A 26,528-nucleotide genomic window follows, 5' to 3' on the forward strand; every position below is an offset into this window, starting at 1 on the left:
TATGGAGCTCAGTGAAATATTATATTATAACTTTATTGCGTATCATTGCTAAGCTTTATTTAGTGCAATGTGTCCATAAGTTCCGTTTACTTCTTGTTGCATAATATGTTGCAGAAATAATTACAAAACTGTGTTATTTTAATGTGAAGAGAATTTTACATGTTAACATAATCTGTTCGCATCAATATTTTAACTTTAGAATGGAAGCTATTTTGAGGTTTAATAAAAAAGAATTTATATTGCGATTTTAATTTAGCACATCTACCTTCCTTAATTGTAGACAGAAAATTTACCATACCACTCCTATGAAATTAATGTACGTACGATTGTGTTACTTCGTCTCTTAGGTAGTAGGTAAATACAATAATTCAGTACTCAATTGTAGTATTAAGATACAGACATGTAGAATGTGACGGATATCATACATGACATTATGCTTAATTATAATATATAATTGCCAATATAGCAATATAAGTTAAATATAGTAAACATAACCTGTAATTTCCATATGACATAACATACATATGTAGTGGCAGGGCATTGGAGACCAGTAAAATTAGACAGAAAGGGGCAACTGGTAGAGTGAACATAACTTATAATTTCAACATATCTAAATATTCGTGCGGTGCAACTGAAAATTATTGAATCGTGCATAAATGAATGTACAAGAATTTCGCAATATTTAATCGAAATAAAGGCAGGTATTACACATACGAACAACGTAATTTTCACACCAAAAATAATATTACACCTTAACTCGCAAGGAATTATGTCTGAAGTGTCTCCTAATCATTGTTTTAAATTTTATTAATGCAATTACACTACATTTTAGAGAAATATATGTTATGCATTTCAATTAATTTATATGGTTGAAACGCCGCCCTTCGTGATCGGGTTAAGGGAGTCACATGGTCTCCCTTACGGCCTGTATTAGATCACGATGGCTGTGGCACAGTCTATTGTTCCTAGTACTCACAGCGCTCCAAGCGACTAGCAACTATCGTGAGAAATGCAAAAAATCATCCCCAAGTTTCGTGACTGTATATAGTAAACTGTGGTTATACCTTAGGTATCAAATTTTGTGTTACAAATGTTCCTTCATTTTGTTAATATATTTTGCCTGAACCACAGAACTGTTTTATGTGATATTACAAAAGTGATACAAAATTGTTGAAGAGTTGAAAATAAATGATGCGTTACCTTCTGTCCTGCATTTCATTCCTTGTTACGTGGTGCGTAGAAGCGGTAAGCAAGATAGCCAGACGAAAGCGTTCCGGTATTACGTCATAGCGAATACGTCATTGCTTTATTGGCACGCGTGCCATAATAAGCCTATTACGCACGATATTGAATGTAGTACCAACCTGTTTATAATGCTTGGATGGCATAAAAATAATAGTATTAAGTTTTTATGAAAATAAAGTGTGAAAAATGTAATTTATTGCTGTGTATTTACTTGTATACAGATCAGTATTATTATTTTTAAAAAATCATAAAAAATTGTCTTTATTCTTACTTCAACTTAATACTTAATAATAAACATAACATCTGAAGTCTGACTAGTGTAATACAGGGTGATTCAGACCACCCGTAAGTCATTTATTTCGGAAACTAGTGCATTAAAATCTCCGAGACAAAAATATTTATAAGTAAACCACATGTGAACTTTCACTTGAGCTTGATTTCATCAATCAATCTTAACAGGAAGTAGGGTCAGTGGCGTATCACTTTAAAATTTCAAATGAGAGTCCGGTCAAATAAAGTACCGTTTGATAGAGCTTTTCAAAACAAACAACTTTCACAGGAAACGTTTTTACCAATTCCTACTCTGCCAGTCACTTGACCACGTCGAAGTGTTACGAGTCACTGACAGTGTTAGAAGAGTACGGGTGTGTGCTGCTCAGAACGGCAGACAGTTTGAACATTTATAAAAATTAATGGAATTGTCCAGCCTTTCAGTAACATGTCAACATTAATTGTCTTGTTTACATTTCCGTCTTGTAACATTTCTCAATATTGATGGCATTATTTGTTCTCATTGAAAGAGTAGGAATTGATAAAAACGTTTTCTATGAAAATTGTTTGTTTTGAAGAGCTCTATCAAATGGTACCTTATTTGACCCGACTCTCATTTTAAATTCTAAAGAGATACGCCACTGACTCTACTTCCTATTAAGGCTGATTGATGAAATCAATCTCAAGTGAAAGTTCACATGTGGTTTAGTTATAAATATTTTTGTCTCGAAAATTTTCATGCACTAGTTTCCGAAATAAATTACTGTTACGGGTGGTCTGAATCACCCTGTATGTAGCTAGTGGGTGATGTATGCAGTGGAGGGGAAAGGAACTGGCCACCCTAACCCATTCTCTCCTGGCCTATTTGGCTCATAAGTGGTGCCTTCTTGGTATCACTTGTGAGGTTCGGACCTGTCTTCGGACAGTTGACTAAACAACAACAATCAATATAAAACATAGATGTCTATAGTTAATAATTAGGGCCGCCACGATATTTCGAATCAAAACAAGAGATGACCATTTTTAGGTATAAACGGGATGGTTCCTGTAGTTCAGTTTGCGCTCTTTACTTTTCGGAATAAGCATTATAAGGCTTAGAATACAATAATGTGAATACCGTATCGTAACATTATTATTATTATTATTATTATTATTATTATTATTATTATTATTATTATTATTATAAAGTAATGCATTGTTACAATAACTATGCAGCCAATCTCTTCTTCCCTTAAGATTATATTATTTCAGATGATAGGCTACAGAATTTCGCTCCATTTCCTGCAATAGTTGTAAATAAAATAAAGGAAATAATGAAATTTGAAAATGTCTGGTGATTAATTCAATTTGAACGGCCTCCACAGCTATGCACGCATATGTATAGATCAAATGGAATAACTGTTTTCGTTTCTGTTAACAATGTGGCTTTACTTCTTAGAAACACGATAGTTTGGATTATATTTAAAATTAATTTGAATTGAAAAGCGAAGAAAATGAGACTGAGGGACACTTTAAAAATGTTTAAATGAAACATACGGTAAACTTATTGCTATTGTAATTGTCCAGAATACTAAGAGTTAATCCATTGTCAAGGACTGATTTTCTTTTCTTCAAAATATGTAGCTAAAATTATGGATAAGCCGGAATAAATCTTGGCATGTACAGGTTTTGAGAAGGGTCATTCTTTCTTCAAAAGTTTTTCTAAAAACGTGATATAGCTAATAGACTAATGGCCGTTTTTTCCAAGTATTGTTAGAAAATTTAACGACTGTTAAACTCTAAACAGTTTGTTAATTAATAAAATTGTATGTTTTCAACACCAGTTTGGTTTAACAGATTGTTAACAGTTTGTTAATTTTAAATGTAGGATTTCGGGCAGTTAACTCGTTTAACAGTTAGCTAAATATGGCCGATGTTCCCACAGCTGTTCGAACAGAAGTTGCGAAATTAATATTTTGTGTCTCTTTGTAGGGAATGTTTAGCATATGACTAGTAATATAACACGTAAAAAATACTTTGGACTGTTTAAATACATCAGTGTTATTTTATTTCTTTCGTATTTCGTATCCATAATCGCAATGAGGAAATATAACCTTACTTGGTAATTATTATTCAGCACGTCACCTACAACTTTCATTTGTCAACTGTTTGTTTATGGAGCGTGACCTACTATAACAGGTTGTCATTTTATGCAAGTTTCATGACTCAATAATATAGAATTTAAAGATTAATTTTAGCCAATCAAAAATTGTCTTACATGTGTAGAATCAACTGCTGTTGAGTAGTTAAAATAGTGCTAACAGACGTTATAGTTAAGTGTTGGTTATCTTAAACAAAATTATGTTGGACAAATGGGAAATACATTAACAAAGCATTAAAAATAAACAGACTGTTAATTTAACATTCGTTAAGCAAAATTAAACATTACTTGGACAAACTGGCCATAACTGTTTCATATTTCTCGTAGGTCGTGAGATTGTTCTAGCATCACAAAATGAAGGAGTGGAAGGACTGGCAGTGGATTGGGCAGCGAAGAATTTATATTACATTGACAGCCGCAAGGGGACGCTCAACGTTCTGAGCACGCGCAATGTCACTTACAGAAGAACTCTGCTGAAGAATCTGAAGAGGCCACGAGCTATAGTGGTGCATCCAAATAAAGGGTAACACTTGTTTATAATTATAATGAATATATAATTTTAAATGCGTGTTTCCTGTATCCTGACTATTCAAAGTGGTTCATCACTTGAAAGCAAAACTTTTTTCCTTTACCCTTCTATTAGAGAAATTAATATTGTATCCAAGAAGATAACTAAGTACTTGATTTATGTCTTAATATTACGTTGCAGGTACATATTCTTTTCGGAATGGGACCGCCCCGCCAATATCAGCAGAGCGCACACTGATGGAAGCAATCTCATGGTTTTCCGTAACGTTACTCTGGGTTGGCCTAATGGACTTTCTGTGGACTTCAAGACTGATCGTCTGTATTGGTGCGATGCGTTGCTAGACCACGTACAACATTCAAATCTGGACGGCACAGACGTTAGGACGGTCAGCTCTAGATTAATCCGCCATCCATTCTCTATAGTCATTCACACAGGTTAGTAACACAGACTGACTGAATACAAATCTAACTATGATTTTTACTGCGATGAATTCTCCGATTTTTCATACATGCCATATCTTAAGACTAACACAGGCACAAAATGAGGTAATTTGGTTCATGGGACGAAGAAAGTTCATACGGTTAACGGATAAATCGTAAAACAGCGAACGCCAGTAGGGGAAGTTATCCCCACTCTCGCCGCTCGGCACCTCGCTCACCTGCTCTCTCTCTCTGCTATCTGCCTCGCTTCGGTGGATCACTGCCTACCGCCTCGCACTTATTTCATATTTTACAACACATCAGTAGCGGCTGGTGGTCAAAATAATGAGTGTGCTACAATCTCTACATCGTCCTACTGTATACACTTATATGTATTCATCTTAATTTGAGACTCGCCTAGTGATGAAATATGAAGTTCCTTCCTACTGCAGAACTTGTCAATTACCCTGGTGTTAAACCCCTCCATCTTGCACATCACACTCTTTTCTATTGACAGTGAGACGATCCTGGGACATAGTGTTCCTTAAAAACGTTTTTATGCGTTTTAAGCAAGAAAAACTTCTTTCTGGCTCAGCAGTGGTCATTGGTGTTGTAACCAAAATATTTAACAACTTCGCTACTTCACAGAATGGATCCTGTGTATTGTTGGAGACTATTTATTGTAACAATTGAACAGCTCCATCTATATTCCGGAAGTCTGGTCTTCCGTATACCGTAGAACTCCAAATTGTGTCTTCAACATTCTTTTGTTCAGTACAGTATAGCTATTGACAGCAACTTCAAGTTCGCGTTCAGAAAAATTATGCGAAAAAGTGTAAAAAAATTTGCTGTTTAACAATTTCGTTTCGTCTAGGTAGCTTAAAGACTGGAAACGATGAGTCGTGTCCTGAATTATACAGTCACATACTTCCTTGGCTTCAATTTTCTGGGATTCCATTTTCCGTCGCTTGCTGGCTGATTCAGGAGGAACCTCAAAAAACAGGTAAATGGCAGCAGCAGTCGGACACTTGAATCACCAAATACATTGTAAATAGTTCCGAGTTCTTCCACAAACAAGCATTCTTTCGTTACGCTTTACTTTAGCAATCTCCAAGCTGTGTCGTGCTGAAGCTGACTACAGCACTTTCCCGCGTAAAAATAGCCAATCAGGGCAGTGATTTCAGCTTCGCACATGCGCATTAACTGTCTACATTCTCATGTAAGTTCTGAGTAGCACAACGAACCCCCTGGGGCACCAAAGAGCGAAGAGTGAAGACTAAACACTCTATAACGCGTCATGAACATAACCACGGGAAATTGTCAAATGGCAGACCAAATACTATGGCATTACAAACACATTATTTGAGAAAAAATTATCATTATGCTGTAGCACATAAGGACGGCCGCCCCTGCAATACAATACGTTTTTTCCTCGAACTAACACAACACAATACAACCAAATTAATGTGCATTAGACAACAACTACATGTAATGTGCATTCGACACTATATTTTTTTCATAAAACAACACTCACCTGTTGACTTTGCACTGTCCTCGAAGTAACACAATAGTCACCAGATCCTCATTTGCTGACCTTTTCAGGGCAAAAAAAATACGTATTAAGACATATCCAACGACACACATTGCATTTCTGCAATACGTTACGACAGTTCCCTTGAACATAAATAGATTCATTTTCCCTTCTACCACCAACTCGTCTCGGTAGGCGAGAGGTCTAAAGTGTGACCAAAAAGCATGCGTGCGTTTCGTTAGGAAGATACCCGGATCGAATACTACCCTCTGCAAAGTCATGAGAAAAAAGAAAGAGATAGACATGAAGCAAGGAGGAGAGAAAGAGAGGAGAGACAGGGGAAACAGGACGAAGTTCCTCTTTTGCTTCGTAGATGCCACATTCACTCTTTTTGTTCCACTTTCCTCCGCTAGATGTCACCCCACCCTAAACCCCTATTTCCACTCTTTCCCGCTAGAGTGTGTGATGAGCTTGTAGGGGAAAAGTGGAAAGGGGTCGTGGGCGGAGCTTAGCGTTCGCTGTTTTACGATTTGCCCGGGTTAACCTTCTGGAAAGATGAAACGACGGAATAATTTCACTTTTCTTTCTGCACTGGTGTTAAATATTGTGGGTTGCAAATAAATCACTTAGTGACGATAGAAGAAGATTAATTACTGCGAAAAAAAATCTCTCCTAGCATTGTCTTTCCACACCACAAATTCCAGCAGAACTCACTGGTTTGAACTCGGAATCTCGTCCTCAAACTCTCCAAGGCCCGTAACACACTTGAAGAGTTTTCGCTAGCGAGAAATGTGTTGCGAGAAAGAGGTGAAGAGCCTTCCTCCACACACTTGGCGAGTTCTCCTATCACAGATCACACCTCGCTATGATCATCTATGCACTGCCTTCATGCAGAAAGCATTTTTCTGATCATAGTAATCACTCGTTGGGGGAAATATTATAGGTTATGTATTTACGTATATTGTCGTACTTAAATATATAACCTGGAAGTATATTGTCGTACTTTACAAATCACGTACGAACGCTATGTTGAATCTGAGTATTCAGGTGATGAGGAAATGGAGTTACGTGAACATGTTTTGTTAATGAAAAGAAAAGTAGGCCTAAAATTAAAGCCAGAAATATCTGAAAATCACATTGTATCTTATGAAAATAAGGGCGAGTTTTGGACACTGGTTTCGATTTGAATGATGATACGTTTAGGCGTTATTTCAGGTTGAATGAACCACAGTTTTTTGCCATCCATGATATGATAGAGGATTCTTTGCTATGTTCTGATTAAAATTATGATTTCAAATGTTTAATTAATACTATTAAATCTCATGAAAATAAAATATAGCCCTATTTATTTTCAGACAATCTGATATTTTTCTCTAGGTTTATTCTTTAAGTTTCATGTTTTTATAGTTTTCATCCCGTGTATCATATAAATAGGCCTACGGGTGACATCGTACAAGTTCGATAAGTTTCTGGCTGCAATTATCAGCCATCTTTCCTCATTTTCAAATAAAAACAATACAATTCATCGCCACCTGTGATATCTTTTTCTACATTCAATCGTCATAAAGAGTATAAATGTCAAAAATCTTTGATAAATGTGTCAAGAAAATTCGCTGAGCTACCGATTCCAGCGAGAAACTCGCGCGAGGTTTTTGTCTCGAGCGAGAATCTCTTCCAGTGTGTGGACGTCCATTTGAATCCATGTTATCAATTTTTTAATTTTCTCGCAACACATTTCTCGCTGAAGAAAACTCTGCAAGTGTGTTACGGGCCTAAGACTAGACTATATTACCTCTTTTCCTTCCGCAGTCTCTCCTACCGATCAAATATTTTGCTCGCATAGATTAATATTTATGTTCCTACTTTTAACAAGATGATCCGCTAACATTTCGTCCTCAGACTGGATGTACATAACGGACTGGAGGCTGGACGCAATCATCAAGTTGCACAAGCTGACGGGAGAGCTAGAAGAAGTGCTGGTGAGGGAACCGCAGACGAACCGCCTGTATGGCGTGAAGGTGTACAGCAACGCCGTGCAGACCGTCGACCACACTCAGCCCTGTTCCATCAACAATGGCGGCTGTGAGAAGCTTTGCTTCGCCGTTCCCAGAAACAACACGCCGGGACTGCACGTGAGTTGCTGCATCTTCTCAAGTACTCGCTTCTCTAAAAATAATAAGGCCCAGTTTCACCAAACTTAGTTAAAATAACGCTAAACAGCATGCTAACTAACGTGTTGTTAAAAATTAAATATCCTGTTAGTGTAATATCACAGTCTACTATATACAGTCGCGAAGCTCAATATGTAGTAAAAATGCAAACATGGATAGTTGCCCACCACTAGGATCGCTACTATCGCCTCATCATCGCAGATCTCTCTCCTAGCAGCCGACAAAATATGTTACACTTTCGTTGTGTTCTTTTGGAAAAATTAACACCTTCCTTCCATTATTGAAATATTAAATGCATAAAGTTAATTTATTATTTTAATGAAGTATATTAAATTCCACCATAAACTCGAAGATACCTGCAAGAAATAAGTTAATATAATTTTTGTTTGTGCAAAACGAACTGAAATTTACTATAATAGCTTCACTCATTCAAGATTATAGCGGTAATTAACTATGAAACCAATAAATATTAATTTGCATTTCCCTTTACAGCAATAATAATGGAAATATGAATTAATGGATTAACTTATGTACTGTACCGGTACTTATAGTGTAGGCTTACGTAGTTGAGGTTAAGCAATAATAATCACACCAGAATTGGAAATAAAACGTGATCAATAAATTTTATTGTAACAGACTTTTTCTACGTCTCTAATAAAGTATCAAATAAAAATAACAACAAAATTAACAGCTATAATTAACAACATATCCTTTGAAAAAAAAAAGTAGGCCTAAGCAATAATAATCCCACCGGAATTGAAAATAAAACGTGATCAATAAATTTGATTAAAACAAACTTAATTTTTCTACGTCTCTAGTAAAATATTATTATTGCAATTATTGTATTTTAGCCATTAACATTTTCATTACAACCAATAACGAACATTTCACAAGCATCAATGTGAAATACGCAACGAGCTAGCACTCGATGGAAATACGACACAGTCCAAAGTCGACCGTGGACAGTCTATTGTTTCTAGTTGCTAACCGCTTGGAGCGCTTTATCACGAGATTTGCAAAAAATCACCTCAAGCTTCGCGACTGTATATAGTAGACTGTGATAATAGTGTTTCACCAACCATTTGAGGTACTTCGGTTAGGTAACATGATGTTAAGAGTAATGTACCAGGAATCAAAGAAGCAGTGATTGTATGAAAGTTTACTGAATGTGCCTTTTGTAGTTGGTGTAGTCATTTGTTTTAGCGGGGAATTGTATTTTTTACATTATGGAAGTATTGGAGACTAACATAATTGCAACGGAAATCAAAAAAAAGAAAGTATAAGGAGCAGTAATTTTACCTCATATGAGAAAGTAAAGACTGCGTTACAAAAACACTACAAATTTACAAAGTACACTGAAGTCTGCAGCCAGGTAGTGCCACTCGAAACTTCTGTCCAGCAACCAGATCTAGCAATTATATGAATGTAATTGAACTCAAACGTAGTGATGGAACTTTCATTAGGAAAAAGGAACAAGCATGGGTCTCTTTAACCCAGTATTTTCAATCGCCATTTGGATGTGAAAAAAACGCAAACTATGAAACAAATGAATGTAATGAAAATATTAAAAGAAATGCTAAGACGGGTCGTGCACAAGATACAGTGGAACATTTGAAAACTGACGGTGGTACTTTCACTCTCAAAGTTGATATTTGTACGAAGATTCTTTCAATTATCCAGGATCAAATAGAACCAATAGAAAATTAAAATAATTGTGATGCCGAATAAGCGTTAACATTATTTTCATATCTTATATATCTAACATATCTTCACACATCATTGGTCATAATTACATGTGAACTGTTAAATCAGTGAAATAAAGAAATATCGTTTTGGAAATCTGCAATTATATCTGAGTATTAATACGGAATAATAATCACAGAAATGCTTACGTTAATAACCACATATCTTCTCTTTACTGTGGATGCAGTGCTAATATTAATATGAATGATTTTAGTATTTATGAACATATCTATTCTGAATAATTAAAAATGCTGAAGCAGTGATTGCAGCTAATTGTTTTCACTGCAAATATATCTCGATATAATAATGCAGCGTGTAACATATGTTCTCTGGCAGCCATGATTCACGCTGTAACAGGACGTTAAGGATTTAACTGCGGGAGTATGCTATGTTAAATTAACAGTGGGTTTAACATAATGTTAGCAGTAACAATAGTTGATGAAACATCACTTTCGTTAAGTTTACTGTTAAACTGCCTTAACGATATGTTAAATATTTAACAAGGGTTGGTGCAACTGGGCCTAAGTGTAATATAAATGTGACGTGTGATATACTTTCCATAGGCCAAATGTGGCTGTCCGTACGGAGAGAGACTTATGGAGCCGGAGAACAGAACCTGCCAAGCAGATCCCAACGCCGAGCCTCCAGTTCAGGCCTGCCCGAACGCCTGGGACTTCACGTGCACCAATCAGCGCTGCATCCCCAAAGCCTGGGTCTGCGACGGGGACGACGACTGCCTGGACAACTCGGATGAGGAGCAGAACTGCACCAGTAAGTACTTCGCGAATTAGGGTAGAGTTGGGTACTATCGGACATCGGGTAATATCGGACAGTGAGTTTCTTTCATCTACCACACGGTCATAATACCTGATTGACATGGTTACGTTTCTGTGATGTCGCATACAGAAAAGTAACCATGTCATTCAGGTCTATCATCTAGTGGTAGATGGAAGAAACGCACTGTCCGATACTACCCAACTCTCCCCTACTGTATTCTCTGACAAGCAAACATTCTCATGGGAACAGATAAAAAAATTATTTTCTTCTTCAACCATGTTAATAATACCAAAACATGTGATTACACAAATGTTGGCCAATCGAGCGCAAATACGAGGGCCGTACAGAAAGTAATACTCTTTGAGTCCGTTTACAGAAAGAAAACACAATTTCATGAAAAGATTTATTGAAACAGATAAAACTATTGTTGAGCTATTTTTAAGTATATTCCCCACCGGAATTGATAATCGGGCCGGGCCCCCTGTCACCCACTCAAGTGGTGTCTGCCCCCTCTGTGAACTGCTCTGCATAATGGCGGGAATTCCATTCCATGGCTTTGTAGAACATTCCCAATTGTAACGGCGTTCAAACTCAAACTCCGAAGCGGTGCACAGTATTGCTTGATGCTCAGAACTTTTTGAGAGCGATTGCTTATTCCTGCACAGAGCCCACCTGCGGACCCGGAGAGTTCCAGTGTTCTACAGGGCGCTGCATTCCTGGCAGCTTCAAGTGCGACTCCGAAAATGACTGCGGGGACTTCTCGGACGAGACCGGCTGCGTGAACGTGACGTGCGCGCTTTCCCAGCACCGCTGCGACAACGGGCGCTGCATCCCTTCCACCTGGAAGTGCGACTCGGAGAACGACTGCGGGGACGGCTCGGACGAGGGGGACTTCTGTGCGGAGAAGACTTGCGCCTACTTCCAGGTATTACACTTTAATGCACTCACAATTTGTTATGAATGTTACAGAATGTTAATTCCACATAATAGTAATATACGTTACAAGAGCGGTATGTTGACGTTTTCATGGTCGAGGAAAAGATTGAAAAAGCGAAACGTAGTTGAGCTTTTTTAATTTCCGAGAACATGAAAACAAACATACCGCTCGTGTATCGTACATTATTTTGTGCGAAGATCGTTTATTACATACCTGAAAGACGAATTTCTAATTAGTTGCAATGAAATCTCCATCTTGGTTTCTGTTTAATGACGGCAACTTTAGAAAACAAAAATATCTATATTCCAGCAGGCCGTGATATACGTCTGTCTTTTTTTTTCCCCCAGTCTATAAATGCGAACTTAAAACAAACGGTAAGGTTATGTAATGATTCAGTTTTTCATTTTAACATTTTAACAATATTATTTATATAACATATTCCAGTAATAACATCGGCATCTGGAGTCTTGTTGATTTTTTCACGGCTTCCTTAATGTTACTTGTATCAGGAATACAATAGCTTTCGTGGAGTAGTAGACTTTACTTAATTTTTGCAAATATTTAAAAACAATAATTAACAGTGTAATTTAGGTGAAATTGCAGTGGTAAGTTTCCAATTTATAATTACTACTATGTTAAACGTCTCTAAAAAGAATATCTTAAAAACCTAAAGCAGTAAAATGAATGTCGCGCTTAAGCGGTAAGAAGAGGGAAATTGTTATGTGTGTTACGTTGGGAATACTGAATGTGGTATTTCACACTTACCGCGTATTGGTTCTGTGCGGAAAACAAGCAAATACGCACGATCTCGCACAAATACCTTTTCCACGGTCGTGTTTTTTTTTTTTTTTACAGTTATTGTTGTTAGGCCTTGAAAGTTGGAATTCCCACACAGAAACTTGTTGCTAGGGAAACCATTCATCATAATATTGATAAAACTATACTGAAAGCAAATGCATTACTATAATAATACCGGACAGCTGTACACTAGCAGCATTGGCGTGAGTGCGAAATATCGCGGACTTGACATCTAGCGGAGGGGGATGGAATTACGTCCACATATACAAATATTAACATAGCGGGATTCGGACTATTGTTTAAAACATGAGTTACTAATGTGGAATAATATATGAAACACTTAAGAAATGTTGAATAGTATTTAATGTAAAATTATTACCTTATATCAGAGCTGCATATTATGAGAAATATTGCATACTTCATATTACTTTCTGTAATTATTAATTGTTACATATTTTTTCTTTGCTTTAGTGAGACAAAATCAATCTGATATTAGGAATGAATTTACAACAATGTTTTATATGCGCATTGCTGACAACTGCAAAGATAAAATTGATAGTAATCTGATGCTTGTAATAATTAGTAAAGGCATGTGGACAACAATAAAACTTAATTTGATAAAACCTTAAAATCCAATACATTTTAACTTCTATTAATTTATTAGGTCTAAATAAAAAACTAATTTGTATTGTTCTATCAACACAAAGACGAAGGAATTAGGCGTACTAAAGAATGTTGTTGACTTACGTTTTATGAACTGTCGGAAATCGAAAATACGATTTGGAGTAATTTGTAATGCTGTAATTTTGTAGCAATTATAAACAGCACATATACACCCTGACATTTTAACACTAGTACTAATTAATAAAACTATTAACTAGCCCAGCAACAATATACATTGCAGTTGATTACAGCTTGTTTCGTGAGTATCTCCACACCGGCAGGTAGGTAGCAGCACCATCGTCGTTCGCACGCAGAACTGCTAGCTGTCCGGTATTATTATAGTAAGGTATATGCTCATATATTGTATTTGCAATTTTAAAAACATGATCCTGCACAAAATGTTGTGCAATACAAGTTTGCAAAAGCAGTACGAAATTTCGAAAATTGAAATCTCGCTCTGTTCCTTTTTCAAACTTTTCCTCGATTTTGTAAAAAGCACTTTCCAATCTTGTATCGTAATATGCTGTTACATAAAATAATTTATTTCCAATCGTGTTCTGTAATCGAGTGGTTATCATGCTAGCCGTTAGATCCAAGGTTCGTGGCTTCAAACTCAGTCGAGAGTAACATATTTTTAGGTCAATAAAAGTCCGTAGTGTGTATTCATTCGTAAGGGATTTACATGTGGAAGAAATATACATCTGAGGGCGCCACGCAAAATTCTTTTGACTATTTCTCGTCCATGTTAAACTTCAGTTTCACTAGCTATTCATCTCCAATTATCATCTTATCACGTCAGGCAATGACGCTGATCATATAACCAGTAATTTATTCATTTTCATGTCCTCTTGGATGTAAATCTCACATTCCCTCACAACTCACATTTTCAGTAGCGCAAAATCTTTCAGTCCTGTGAGTTTTCTTAAAAGTTTCAATGATATATCTGTGGCCGGGAGGAAAAAGGTCTTAAGTCAATTTTTTGTGAAAATGAGATTTTTATATATTCTGAAAGCGGAAACAATTCTCTACAATCTGGTTAAAGTCAAATAAGACTCCTGACTGGATTTATAGAGCGTTACCAAATGTCCTAAGTACTTTTTGAATCGAGCACACACAGAATAAAGGGCTTAAGAATATTTAATACTTTATTCCTTACAAAACATCACATGTTTACTTTCCATGCTTCCCTATTAAAAAGGTCTAACTTGTATTTTAGCCATTTTATCACATACTGACGCCCTTTCCTTTTAAAACTTTAAGCACCAGGTAAACAGTCCTATAATTGTTTAAGACCAATTTTGCATTCCTAATAATAATTTATATTTTCCGTTTATTTTGACATGAAAAAGGTCTTATGTTTAAATAGTCCCTTCTTCTCAGTTTGGGTTCTAGTCTTAAAAGGGTTTAAGTGCGGCTATTTTTGGAAATAATCAAGAAAATTGTTAAATGAGCAACATTACCTATTTTAGAAGAAATATAAACAAATAATATCCAGGAAAAATCTCTTAATTAAAAGAACTCTATAATTGACACCAATTTCAATCTTTCTACTGCTCTCCTGAAAAGTATAAAAATTTTACTTAAGACCTTTTTCCTCCCGGCCACAGATATAATGCATGGATTTTATTTGACCACAGAATGGTACACGGTGCATTAAGAGTGCTAAAAATTACAATTAAAAGCTGGTATTTAGATAAGAAACTGGTACCTATTTCTTGAGGGCTTGTGATACAAAACATGATTGTTTGGCTGCAGTTCACGTGTCCGCGCTCAGGACACTGCATCCCTCAGTCCTGGGTTTGTGATGGCGACAACGACTGTTTCGACAACCAAGACGAGGAGGGCTGCCCACCTATCACGTGTTCAGCATCTCAGTTCAAATGTTCAGACCTCAAGCAGTGCATCCAGGAGACGTACAAGTGCGACGGCATCCCTGACTGCAACGACGGCAGCGACGAGCAGGGCTGTCGTGAGTACTGCATTACTTTTACTTTCTGATTGGGTTGGATAAAAAGTAATGGCAACAGTTCGATGTTTCTGACATGGCTTTATTCACAGGGGTACAACATTTACGTATCTTCTATATAGTCGCCCCTCTTATTTATTACCTTTTGCCAAATGTTTGGAAGGCGTCGTACACCATCAGCGAGTCCATCTTTGTTGATGTTCCGTATTGACCGCCCTAAAGCACGGATAAGTTCATCTCTGGTATTGTACGGGTCCCTCGCAGTGGTCCTTTCACTTTGGTGATATATTTGGGGCTAAGAGGGATGAAGTTACAGGAGAATGGAGAAAGTTACACAACGCAGAACTGCACGCATTGTATTCTTCACCTGACATAATTAGGAACATTAAATCCAGACGTTTGAGATGGGCAGGGCATGTAGCACGTATGGGCGAATCCAGAAATGCATATAGAGTGTTAGTTGGGAGGCCGGAGGGAAAAAGACTTTTAGGGAGGCCGAGACGTAGATGGGAAGATAATATTAAAATGGATTTGAGGGAGGTGGGATATGATGATAGAGACTGGATTAATCTTGCTCAGGATAGGGACCAATGGCGGGCTTATGTGAGGGCGGCAATGGACCTCCGGGTTCCTTAAAAGCCAGTAAGTAAGTAAGTAGGTGATTCTATGAATGTGGCCAGGTACTGTATATTAAGCTCTGTAATTAAAATTGTGATTAACAATTGTGAATTTAATTCATTATATGCACTATGGCATATTTGAAACACATAATTTCGTCGGCTTACAAGTAAAACAAATTAAGTCAGAAATATTACTTCTGGAAAAAAGGCGTATGTGATATACATAATGTGTGTATAAACTTGGAATTATAAAATGAAATATACTTACAGAGAAATAACTTACTAGAAATGATGTTTTGAAGATTCGCTTTTGTCAGAAGAAGAACGCCCTTTCCTGAGAAATAACATTTTCTACTTAATGTGTTTTGTGTGTAAACCGACGATTTGTGTACAAATGATTTATTAATATCCAGTATGGGTCAGCCGCGTAATATCACGTCATGTTTATTTCAGCATCTTTGGCGCCTGATCAGTGCGACACAGAGAAACAGTTCCAGTGCCAATCCTCGGGGATCTGCATCCCTAAGCCCTGGCACTGTGACGGCACACCGGACTGTGACGACGAATCAGACGAGCCTAAATCCTGCGGAACGGTAAGTCTGCAATATTGCAACTTGGACGAATAGGCCTAACTCAGAATGTGCAGTAATTTAACACAGTACAAACTTGTATAGGGGAGAAGTGGGTACAGTGAGACAGGGAGAACAGCGAGACATTTTTATTAGATGGTAAATTTTGATATTGAGATGTTGGTAACAGTGGAGTTGTATGTTGTATGAGTAAAGTAACAGTATTTTCATACCGTACTTGATTTGATTCTAGTTATAAAGGTGAGTGAAAAAATAATTCGTAATTTTTCACTCTAGAAGTAAAATTTTGGTAATCTTCATCTTACGATGTTTGGTGACGTATACACGTCCGTTGATGTGACATATTAATGAATTTAAATACTATTATAGTCACAATCATGCCATGTGAAATTTTTCTTTCATACCATGGCATGATTGTGACTATAATAGTATTTAAATTCATTAAAATTTTGGCTTGTGTTTAATGAAGATTATATTGGATATACAAATGAAATAGAAATATGAATGTTTTGTTACCTAATACTATGGTATTTGACGTTGTTTGGCAAAGTTTCGTCTTTCTTGTTTTAATTTTGAAGCGATGGCGTCATTTTTAAACGAACTATGCGTAAAGGGAACAGTGAGACATGCCATTGAAGGGTACACTGAGACGTCTCACTGTTCCCATGTACCAATGATTTGCAAAAACAAACTGTAATTATATTACATTTACCGGTAACTAACATTAAAAATGAACATACTAGTAACCAATTTAGGAACTGTGGCTTAAAATAATGGATACATTACATTTTAATGGTTTCATAAATAAAAAATTATTCACAAAATTTAAGAAAATATTAAAAAAATAATAAAGAATTAAATTAAATTCTTATAATTATAAGCTTTGTTGTCACTAAAAATTCATTTCATTTTATCGCAAAAGTTTGAAATGTCCTGGAAAATTCACTTTTCCAAATGTTCCAGATGTTTCAATGGTTTCGAAGTCAGACATCAAAATGATTCTAAATAAGCCTGCAGAACATGTCAAGATAAAGAGAAAGCAGGCTTTGTTTTTCTTTTGAAATAAATGTAAATCATTTCATTGTCCGTTAATAGACACTGTGGTGTCTCACTGTACCCTCCTGAATGGGAACAGTGAGACATATGCATTTTTTTTGACAAACACGCATTGTATATTATGTCCTTTATCTATTAACATTTCTGTTTATGTATTATTGTATTCCATGTTTTAATGTATATTTCTATTGCACTTGATTTTAAAAATACTTGAAATTTCACTTGCATACATATGTCTTAATATTTTGTGTTTCATTGTACCCACTACTCCCCTACTTGATTTAACATTATTATCTGAAAGCCGTCAAGAAGACGTTTCACTCACACACGTATCCTTACCCAGGTGCAGGTTTCTGATTTTTACGTTGTCATAATTGTTGAAAACGTACGTATCCAAGGTACGTGTTGGTCCAATATTAGAGAATGCGAGAGTTCCCATGTGTTCAGGCAGGGTCCTCTTTCCTTGTCTTCCTTTATAATGAGTTAACACTTGGAAACTTCTACCTCTATTACGTGGTACAAAAGCACAAAATCTCACACTGTACTGAATACGGTGAAAGCCCTGAATCGTAATTGTGTGCCTTTTAACACTTGTGTAGAGAAAGAGTAGTGGTTGCAATTCAACAGGTGTCATCACCACCATAATGCTTCTATAGTCCCGTCGCTCTAATTTCAGGCAGCCAATCACGTTGGAGGTCGGCTACATTTAAACGTGTGCGTCTTGTGATTCGCTGATGAAGACGTTATTCATTTGTTAAGGATCGATAAACACTTAATATAATCGCCCACCATTTTGGCTCTTTCGTTGGCGTTCGCAGAAAGCACACGAAAACGTTATTTGCCGCCCAATTATTTGCCAATTATAGTGCGTTTGATTTATTATCATAGGAGCTACGACATGATAATGTTTAACGTTCGGTAGCTCGGCAACGAAAGAACAAAAATGGCGAACGATACTACCTACCTAGACTTTATAGAGCCTTCACTTCCTAAGACGTAAGCAAAGGGGAGGAGTCACGCCGGGAATAACAGCGTCGCGACTATAATAAGGGACTCGCGTTACGGAATGCGCGTTGGTTCGAGACCTCATGGGGGAGGAATTTTCTTATGAAATTTCGGCCAGTGTATGGAGCCGGTGCGCACCCAGCATCGTGATGAATATGGAGAGCTACTACAGGCTGTGAAATCCGGTTTCGGAAACCAGCTATAACATCTGCTGATCACACGATACTTCCTTTCTGGTTGGATGATCGTTCACCTTTGCTGAGGCATGTAGACGTGAAGTCAACAACCGGCTGGTCGGCCTTAGCCCTTTATGGGCTGTTCGCACCACGGACGGACAGAATATAAATAAAAAAACATCAAAAGTTCTTGGATTAGTACTGTTCTCCAACCAGGAGATCAACCGTGAAAGGAATGTGCTTAATATTTCGTCATCTATTGGAGCGAAGTAGATAGATAATATTACCGTTATAACGTCAGTTTAAAAACATGCGCTCTCCTGCATATGTTATTTCCTGTATGGAGGGATTAAAAGGCCAGGAAATTAACAGTGATCTAATTTTGTAATTAGGGTAGTATAAATATCTGTGTATCAATGTTATTGTTTGTGCTGTGAGAGCTAGCCAATAGAGATACGAGTACCCACGTGTGTGACCTTATGACATCAACATTCATTCACAGCATTACCCCGCTCCGTCTCATTCCGCGGAGATTTTCTCGTGGTTGGAGTACAGTATTAGCCCCTGTTCTGCCGGCAACTTCTTCAGCACGTATGTTCAGCGAGACAACATAATTTACGAGGTTATCCATATGCAAGAATGTGGTGGCTGAATTTGACGAGAAACAAAATAATGTAGTCTCTTATAATTACATACCTCGATAATGCATTCATTAATATATTTTTCAAATCTACGAACATAATTATATGGCAAAGTGTTTTACAGTGAGGTATGAACTCATTATCTGAGCTAACTTTTCTAATCTACAGAGTTCTTTATAGAACTGACAGATTTCATTCGGAACATGGCCTACGCACAAAATATTGTAACATTTATTCCGACAGCATAAACGTCAATTGTGTGATAAGAATCTTCCGCCTCTTTTAAGAGACCGAATTATCGACTGTTATGCGCGTACATCCGTTAATCTGTTATTCTGTAATATCCATTGTCCCCTCCTGGAGCGTGAATAGTACTGTAAACTAATCTTATCATTTCATAAATATTTCTACAATTTTCTCATTTCTTTCAAGAAATTCAGTTATTGCCCTTTACGCTGTTATACGTTACATTTTATAAGTTTCACTATTTCAGCACAAACGATTGTCAAACAACATTTTCTCTTCAGTAATGTTTCGCAGTCCAAGCCAGTGAACTGCACTCCACGCGTGTGGACATGTTCAAGGTTCAATTTCGATTGGTGTGCCCCTTAATGTCTGCACCACCTAAGTACGTCACCTTTCTTTTACGTTACAGTTCTGTGTCATTCCTTCCATTAACTTCGGCAAAAGTAAGAAATCATATGAAGAGTTCGCGGGAAAAACGATGAATGTCACAGTTTTGTTAAAGTTGATATCATTATCTAATTCAATGGATCACTACGAAATTTAATGTTGTTCTTATGAAAAATGGTAAAAAGAAGAATTATCACCACGAATACAGTAATCCTTTCCTTTATTTTCTATAGAAACAGCGCTACATCTTGCAGTTACAGACTCAATTAGATCATTATCTAATCCTTAACAGAAATGTGACATTCATCGTTTTTCCCGCGAACTGTTCATATGTTTAAGGTGAACATTTTAGTATTCTAGATGTTACACAATATAATTTCCATGTCACTGAATTTCAGGTGGACTGCGCCTCAAACTTCTTCAAGTGTAACAATTCCCGTTGCATCTTCAAGGCTTATGTTTGCGATGGGAAAGACGACTGCATGGACGGATCCGACGAAGACTCTCGACATGCGTGTGGCCCCCCACCTTTCAGGTACAGATCACTTCGGGGTTATTTTAATATTGATGAAAATTCTCCCAGATTAAAATATTTATGATATACAGTAGTTGGTGCATTCCTCTACTGCAACAATGCTGTAACCATTGCGTCATTTCTGTGTGCCATAAGTAGAGACCGAATTTTTATGTGCTGAAAAGTAATATTCCAACTACCGGTACCTATAGTTATAAACGAGCAAACAGTGCCCCCATTCTGGTGTAAATAATACTGTTGCATTTGAAAGTAGTAGCCAATTGCAATGAATGGCGCGAACTTCGTGTTTGTGACGTTCAGTGCACTTGTCTGCTAACGTAGAATTGCAGCTGGTTTCATAGCCGGTGCTGTCTGAACAGTCAGTTACAGATTAGTAAGTGCATTGCACTAGATGCGAGCTCCTTGATTACATTTCAAAGTATTGCCAGTAAGGTCTCAGTGCAGTTCCAGCTATATCGCATCCATTCAGATAGCCTTTTGGTGTAATTTTTAACTTTTAGTACCGTCAACCGCGTATACTTTACACAAGGGGGGTAACTTTACACACACTTTAGTCTACCACACATATGTGCTCTTGTCACATAGAATCAGTTCCACGGAGTTGCTACACATTGTCTGTAATGTGCTGCCTTCTAAACAATTTTCTAGAAATATGTAAAGTTACCCCCCTTGTGTAAAGTATACCCGGTTGACGGTACGTAAACATTCGGTCTCAAATTATAAGCTGTTTTATTGTGATATAAAAGCTAAATTTTGTTCCCATTACGGGCCATGGATGGGGGATGAAGGCTCCAACCGATTCAGACAATCGCATTAGTAGCAGTAGGGATGCCTTTATTCTCAAGGAAAAATCCTTGGTACTCACTTGAATCGGGAACTGCAGAAACCCAATTTTTCAGGAGGCACAAAAACTCCTTATCTTCAAAAACGTTTGGTATTTTGAAGTGATTATTTTTTTATTAAAGCATAATAATATGTTTTAAAGTTCGACATACATACAGAAGACAACTTTTGACTAAAATGTAACAATGTACACATTGTGTTTAATAAATCTTATTATTACATACATGAACTTTAATTTATTTTGTAGTATTTTCTGGGGAAAAAAATCTAAATTGCCTGGCCATGTGGGATTTCTGCAATTCACGACTACTAACAATCATTTTAGTTCTTTAAAAAAAAAAAAAGGAATGTTATCATATAAAGAACTTTTAATGTATAACCTCCTGAGACCTGAGACTTCTTTGTTTCATTTTTGAAGTTCAATCTAATTCTGCACTTTAAAAAAAAGTGACTGAAATGAGGAAAAATACTGAAAAATTCTGCAGGTTACAGTTAGGGCACAAATGCAGGTATCATACTTCGAATCTCTGCACATACATCTTATATCGTAATTTGTTTTACCCTTAAAATATAACTTGTACTGTGTACTTATTTCGGAAGCATGTCCTACGGTGCCTTGGCGTTGAGTTGCTGGTAGCCATTTTTATTTACAAATAGTTGAAACACGCATTGCAATGATTGAATCGATCTTCTTGTGCTTCCTGTAAGTCCCAAGAGATGTCAGGAGCTTGACAAGCACAGAGAAGAAGTGATCGACAATGATTCCACCCAGTGGAAAATTTGAAACTAAATGCATGTACTATTAAGTAGTATACTATACTCCTGGATCCAAGAGGTTATGTAAGCCAGGAAATTAAACAAAGTACATAAACATGCACAAATGCAAAATTATGTAAATAGCATATTTAAAGGTACCTCTTCACATGCCATGAAGACATGGTAGGAGCATGGAGGTAAAACCCCATGCTTTCTTGACCTCGGCACTAGTATGAGGTGGTGGCACCACGCTCCGACCACCTTTTATCCCGGGACAGACCCGATACTCAATTTCATAGGAGGCTGAGTGAACTTCGGGGACGTTTTGGGAGTTTTTTGTAACGAGGAAATTCCGCCACTACATGAGATCGAATCCCAGACCTTCCATTCCGTAGTCAATTGCATATTAATTAAATTTCGCATGGCGTGCTGCAGTTGTGGTTCTGGGGAGTGGCAGTGCCCAGGAGTGACGGAGCGCTGTGTGAACATAACGAAGGTGTGTGACGGCACCCCAGACTGTCCAAATGGCGCCGACGAAGGATCGGGCTGCGACCTGGCGGAGTGCGACCACCAGGCAGGGCTCTGCTCCAACGGCTGCAAGCAGACTCCGTTTGTAAGTGATCAAACCCTATCTCATACTTAACTTTTCATTTCAAGTAGTCCCAACTATAATAATTATTTTTATATCATTTATCTTCTCTCGAAACCTTTTTCATTATTCCATTTTCCTCATATTATTGCTTCCATACACTGATTATATTTTATATGAACATTAATAATAATAATAATAATAATGATTTATTTAACCTGGCAGAGTTAAGGCCATACGGCCTTCTCTAACACACAACCAGGAGTAAAGACTGCATTACAAAAACACTACAAATTTACAAAGTACACTACAATTTTACACACTAAACTGAATAAGATAATAATAATAATAATAATAAAAAATAAACAACAAATAAGAAGAAATCGGACATAATATATAACATACAGAAAGAAAGAAAAAAGCATAATAATATGTGAACAGCAGGTCAAAATAAATGAGGCATACGAAAAAAAGACAGTTATTCATAATAATAATAATAATAACAATAATAATAATAATAATAATAATAAAATAAGAATAGTAATAATGATAATGATGATAATAATAATAATAATAATAATAATAATAATAATAATAATAGTAATATTAGTAATAAAATAGTGCAGTACAAAGTATACAGTGAATACAATATTTCTAAGTACACACAATAAGGGAAATTATGATTATATATAGCTCAACTTATCACATTAGAGATATAACATTATCGGAAAATATGAAAACAAAAATATAAAATAAGTTGAATATCATTAGAACATAAAAAAATGTGAATACGTGGAAACATGCAATACAACACTTGTCATAATAGTAAGTTAGTTTGGCAACTCGTCATAAGATAATTTTGTAACTTGGATTTGAAAGATTTCAATGTTCGGCAGCCCTTGACTTCAGGCGGCAGAGAGTTCCAGTGACGAGAGGTAGCAACAGTGAAAGATGAGGAATACAGAGACGATGCGTGAAGTGGAATTTCTAGCGTGTTATCGCGTTGTGATCGAGTATTAATATTATGATAGCGAGAGAGAGTATGAAAACGAGCGAATAAATAATAGGGGGATGAAGAGTGCATAATTCGATATAAGAGAGAAAGTGAGTGCAGATTTCTCCTCTCATGTAACCTAAGCCATGATAACTTCTCGAAAGAAGGTGAGATATGATCATAGTATCGAACATTACAAATGAAGCGGACGCACGCGTTATGAACACGCTGTAGTTTCTGAGCGGAATCAATCCTGAGATCACTGAACAAAACGTCGCAATAATCGAAGTGAGGTAGAATGAGTGTCTGTACCAGCGTCTGTTTTAATTTAGATGGATAATGATACAATCTTTTTAGTGAATGGAGAATAGAGAATGCCTTCTTACATGTATATTTAATATGCGTATCCCAATTGAGATTAGATTCGAAATGTACTCCGAGATTTTTGACGGTAGAGCTAAACGGGATGATTGTTTTATTCAGTTTCACAGGCGGAATATTCAGGTCGTTTTCAACATTTGTCCTCATATCACGAAATAGATACTCACACAGAACATCCTTCTACTCTTCATCTTTCACCGTCTCTGTAGCTCATCTCTGGAACTCTCTACCACAACATGTCAGAGACTGTCGGACATTGTCTAGTTTAAAAATAAATTAAAATTGCACTTTTTCAATTCAGATTGCTTTCAGTTATAAGCCCTTTTCTCTGCGATAGTTTTGTAAAAATATAGGCTATATATTTCTTTCCTTCCTTTCCCCCTTTATTGTGAATTTTATTTAATTTTCTTTTTTTTTTTCTTTTTTATTATTATTTTATTACATTCCATTTTGTTATATTCTTCCTTACGTTTTCCATATTAACCATTTGTACTAAATGAGTTGCTTTTGCTATATTCCAATGTATTTTACTTTCTTTTTTCTATTATTGTATCATTTTCATGTTGTTTAGTATCGATTTTATTATGCTATTATCATTATTTTTTTGTAATATGTTAGTATTCTGTTCTTTAACTTTTTGTTAAATTTTAACTGCTTGTATACTTTGTGACCTGGTAGAGTGTAAGAGAAGGCCCTATGACCTTAACTCTGCCAGTATAAATAAAGAATTATTATTATTATTATTATTATTATTATTATTATTATTATTATTATTATTATTATTCTTATGTACATTGTTGTTGTTTAGTCAACTGTCCGAACACAGGTCTGGACCCCACAAGTGAGACTAACAAGGCATCACTCATGAGGCAACTAGGCCAGGAGATAATGGGGTAGGGTGACCAGTTCCTTTCTCCCTCCATTGCATACATCGCCCACTAATATTCCACTAATCACACTTCAGATCTATATAAACAATTATTTTTCCTCTGACACATCGTCAAGTGAGATGTACTGCCTGATAATAGATGTACATATCAGCCAGAATCTCAGTCAGAGGTTTTATGTATATGAAGAGTCCACTGCAAGAATGATGGATGTCACTTTCTTGTCGAGAATGAACCAAGACTGTCAATGCATAGCTTAAGACATATAGAATGTACATAGAGAGTTATATGGCATTAACACTGATAGTCATTGTCCAGTAATGATCGGAAAATCACAGTTAAGCTTAGAGCGCTAAGCATTTCAAACTTTCAATTGCTTCTCCTGCAAAATGTATTCCAAATGACATCCATCATTCTTGCAGTGGACTCTTCATATTGTAGTAACAATAAATGCGTACACAAAAACGCATCATGGATTCGAAACTATTCTATTTGGGCAAGCTTCTGTCATTTTAATTATTTCTTGAACACTGCTTGAAGTCTTCTGACAAAAGTGATAAGAGTTAAAACTCTAAGGGTGCTATTCATAGACATTTCGCTAGCCCGGGCTACGAGCATGCTAAACAGGATTCATATCATATCATATCGCTGACACTGGTTTATGAATACGAAAAACGTTAGTTCGCTGATCATCCACCGAAAGCCCGAGCTAAGAATGTCTATGAATACGGCCCTAAATGTTGACAGTTAAGAATGACTTCGCAAGGCTGTGCGTTGTCCTGAGTTTGAACTTTGTTCCCTCGTTGCAGGGGGCTCTTTGCACGTGTCCAGCCGGTGAAGTGTTGAAGAACGACTCTCGCGAATGTGAAGACCTGAACGAGTGTGAGCCCCCCGGCCGCTGTTCGCAGCAGTGCACCAACTTGAAGGGCAGCTACTACTGCAGTTGTGTTCCAGGCTACACGCTGGATGCCAACAAACATGTCTGCAAAGCTATAAGTAAGACATATGCATACTAACTGAGTTCAGAGTTGCGTTAGCTTAGCCTTAGTGTCGATAGTTAAGGTACGGTCACACGTCGCTACTTTTGCTCCGCAACTTTTGTACTGCAGCTGCAAAAGTTGCGTGTCGTGTTGACACGTAAGCCAAAAGTAACTCGCTGCACGCTACTTTTCGTGCTGCGCAACCCGAGTGCTGCAAAAGTTGCAACTGGAGGTTGCGAGTCTGTTCACACACAAGGCGCTACTTTTGCAGCCGCAGTCATGCTGCAGGTTTCCATCTCCGTGTTGACTTCTCAATATACATTTTGTGGTTATGTTCGCATTATTAAGAAACTCATGCGAAAGCTTCCTTATCTATTATTTGCTTTTCTGTCCTGACTAGTATTCAGAAATTGGCATTATTTTTACTATAAAGCTTTTAAAAACGCCTATGTACTTAAATGATAACCAACAGCATATTCACGTAATCAATGTTGGCAACCCTCCTGTTTGAAACTACGCTACAGAAAATTAAAAAAGTGAATTATATCATCAGCAAATATGCTCAGACTGTGTTGTGCATTTAATAACTGTTACAAATAATTTATTTTCATCACATCTAACATTAAAATACATCCAAACAATAAAAGTATCAT

General features: G+C 36.7%; 1 protein-coding gene across 1 annotated transcript in view; it reads left to right on the forward strand.

The window, feature by feature from the left end:
• Positions 1–26,528, forward strand: part of mgl (low-density lipoprotein receptor-related protein megalin) — a 156,960-nt gene that overhangs the window by 45,717 nt on the left and 84,715 nt on the right. The window contains exons 12-21 of the mRNA XM_069829941.1: positions 3,983–4,178; positions 4,365–4,618; positions 8,034–8,266; positions 10,612–10,819; positions 11,491–11,750; positions 14,979–15,192; positions 16,263–16,402; positions 20,309–20,445; positions 22,480–22,657; positions 25,705–25,891. Coding sequence (XP_069686042.1) covers positions 3,983–4,178; positions 4,365–4,618; positions 8,034–8,266; positions 10,612–10,819; positions 11,491–11,750; positions 14,979–15,192; positions 16,263–16,402; positions 20,309–20,445; positions 22,480–22,657; positions 25,705–25,891 — 2,007 coding nt within the window. The remainder of the gene's footprint in view (positions 1–3,982; positions 4,179–4,364; positions 4,619–8,033; positions 8,267–10,611; positions 10,820–11,490; positions 11,751–14,978; positions 15,193–16,262; positions 16,403–20,308; positions 20,446–22,479; positions 22,658–25,704; positions 25,892–26,528) is intronic.

The sequence above is a fragment of the Periplaneta americana genome, chromosome 7 (assembly GCF_040183065.1).
Source record: "Periplaneta americana isolate PAMFEO1 chromosome 7, P.americana_PAMFEO1_priV1, whole genome shotgun sequence".
NCBI classification, from domain to species: domain Eukaryota; kingdom Metazoa; phylum Arthropoda; class Insecta; order Blattodea; family Blattidae; genus Periplaneta; species Periplaneta americana.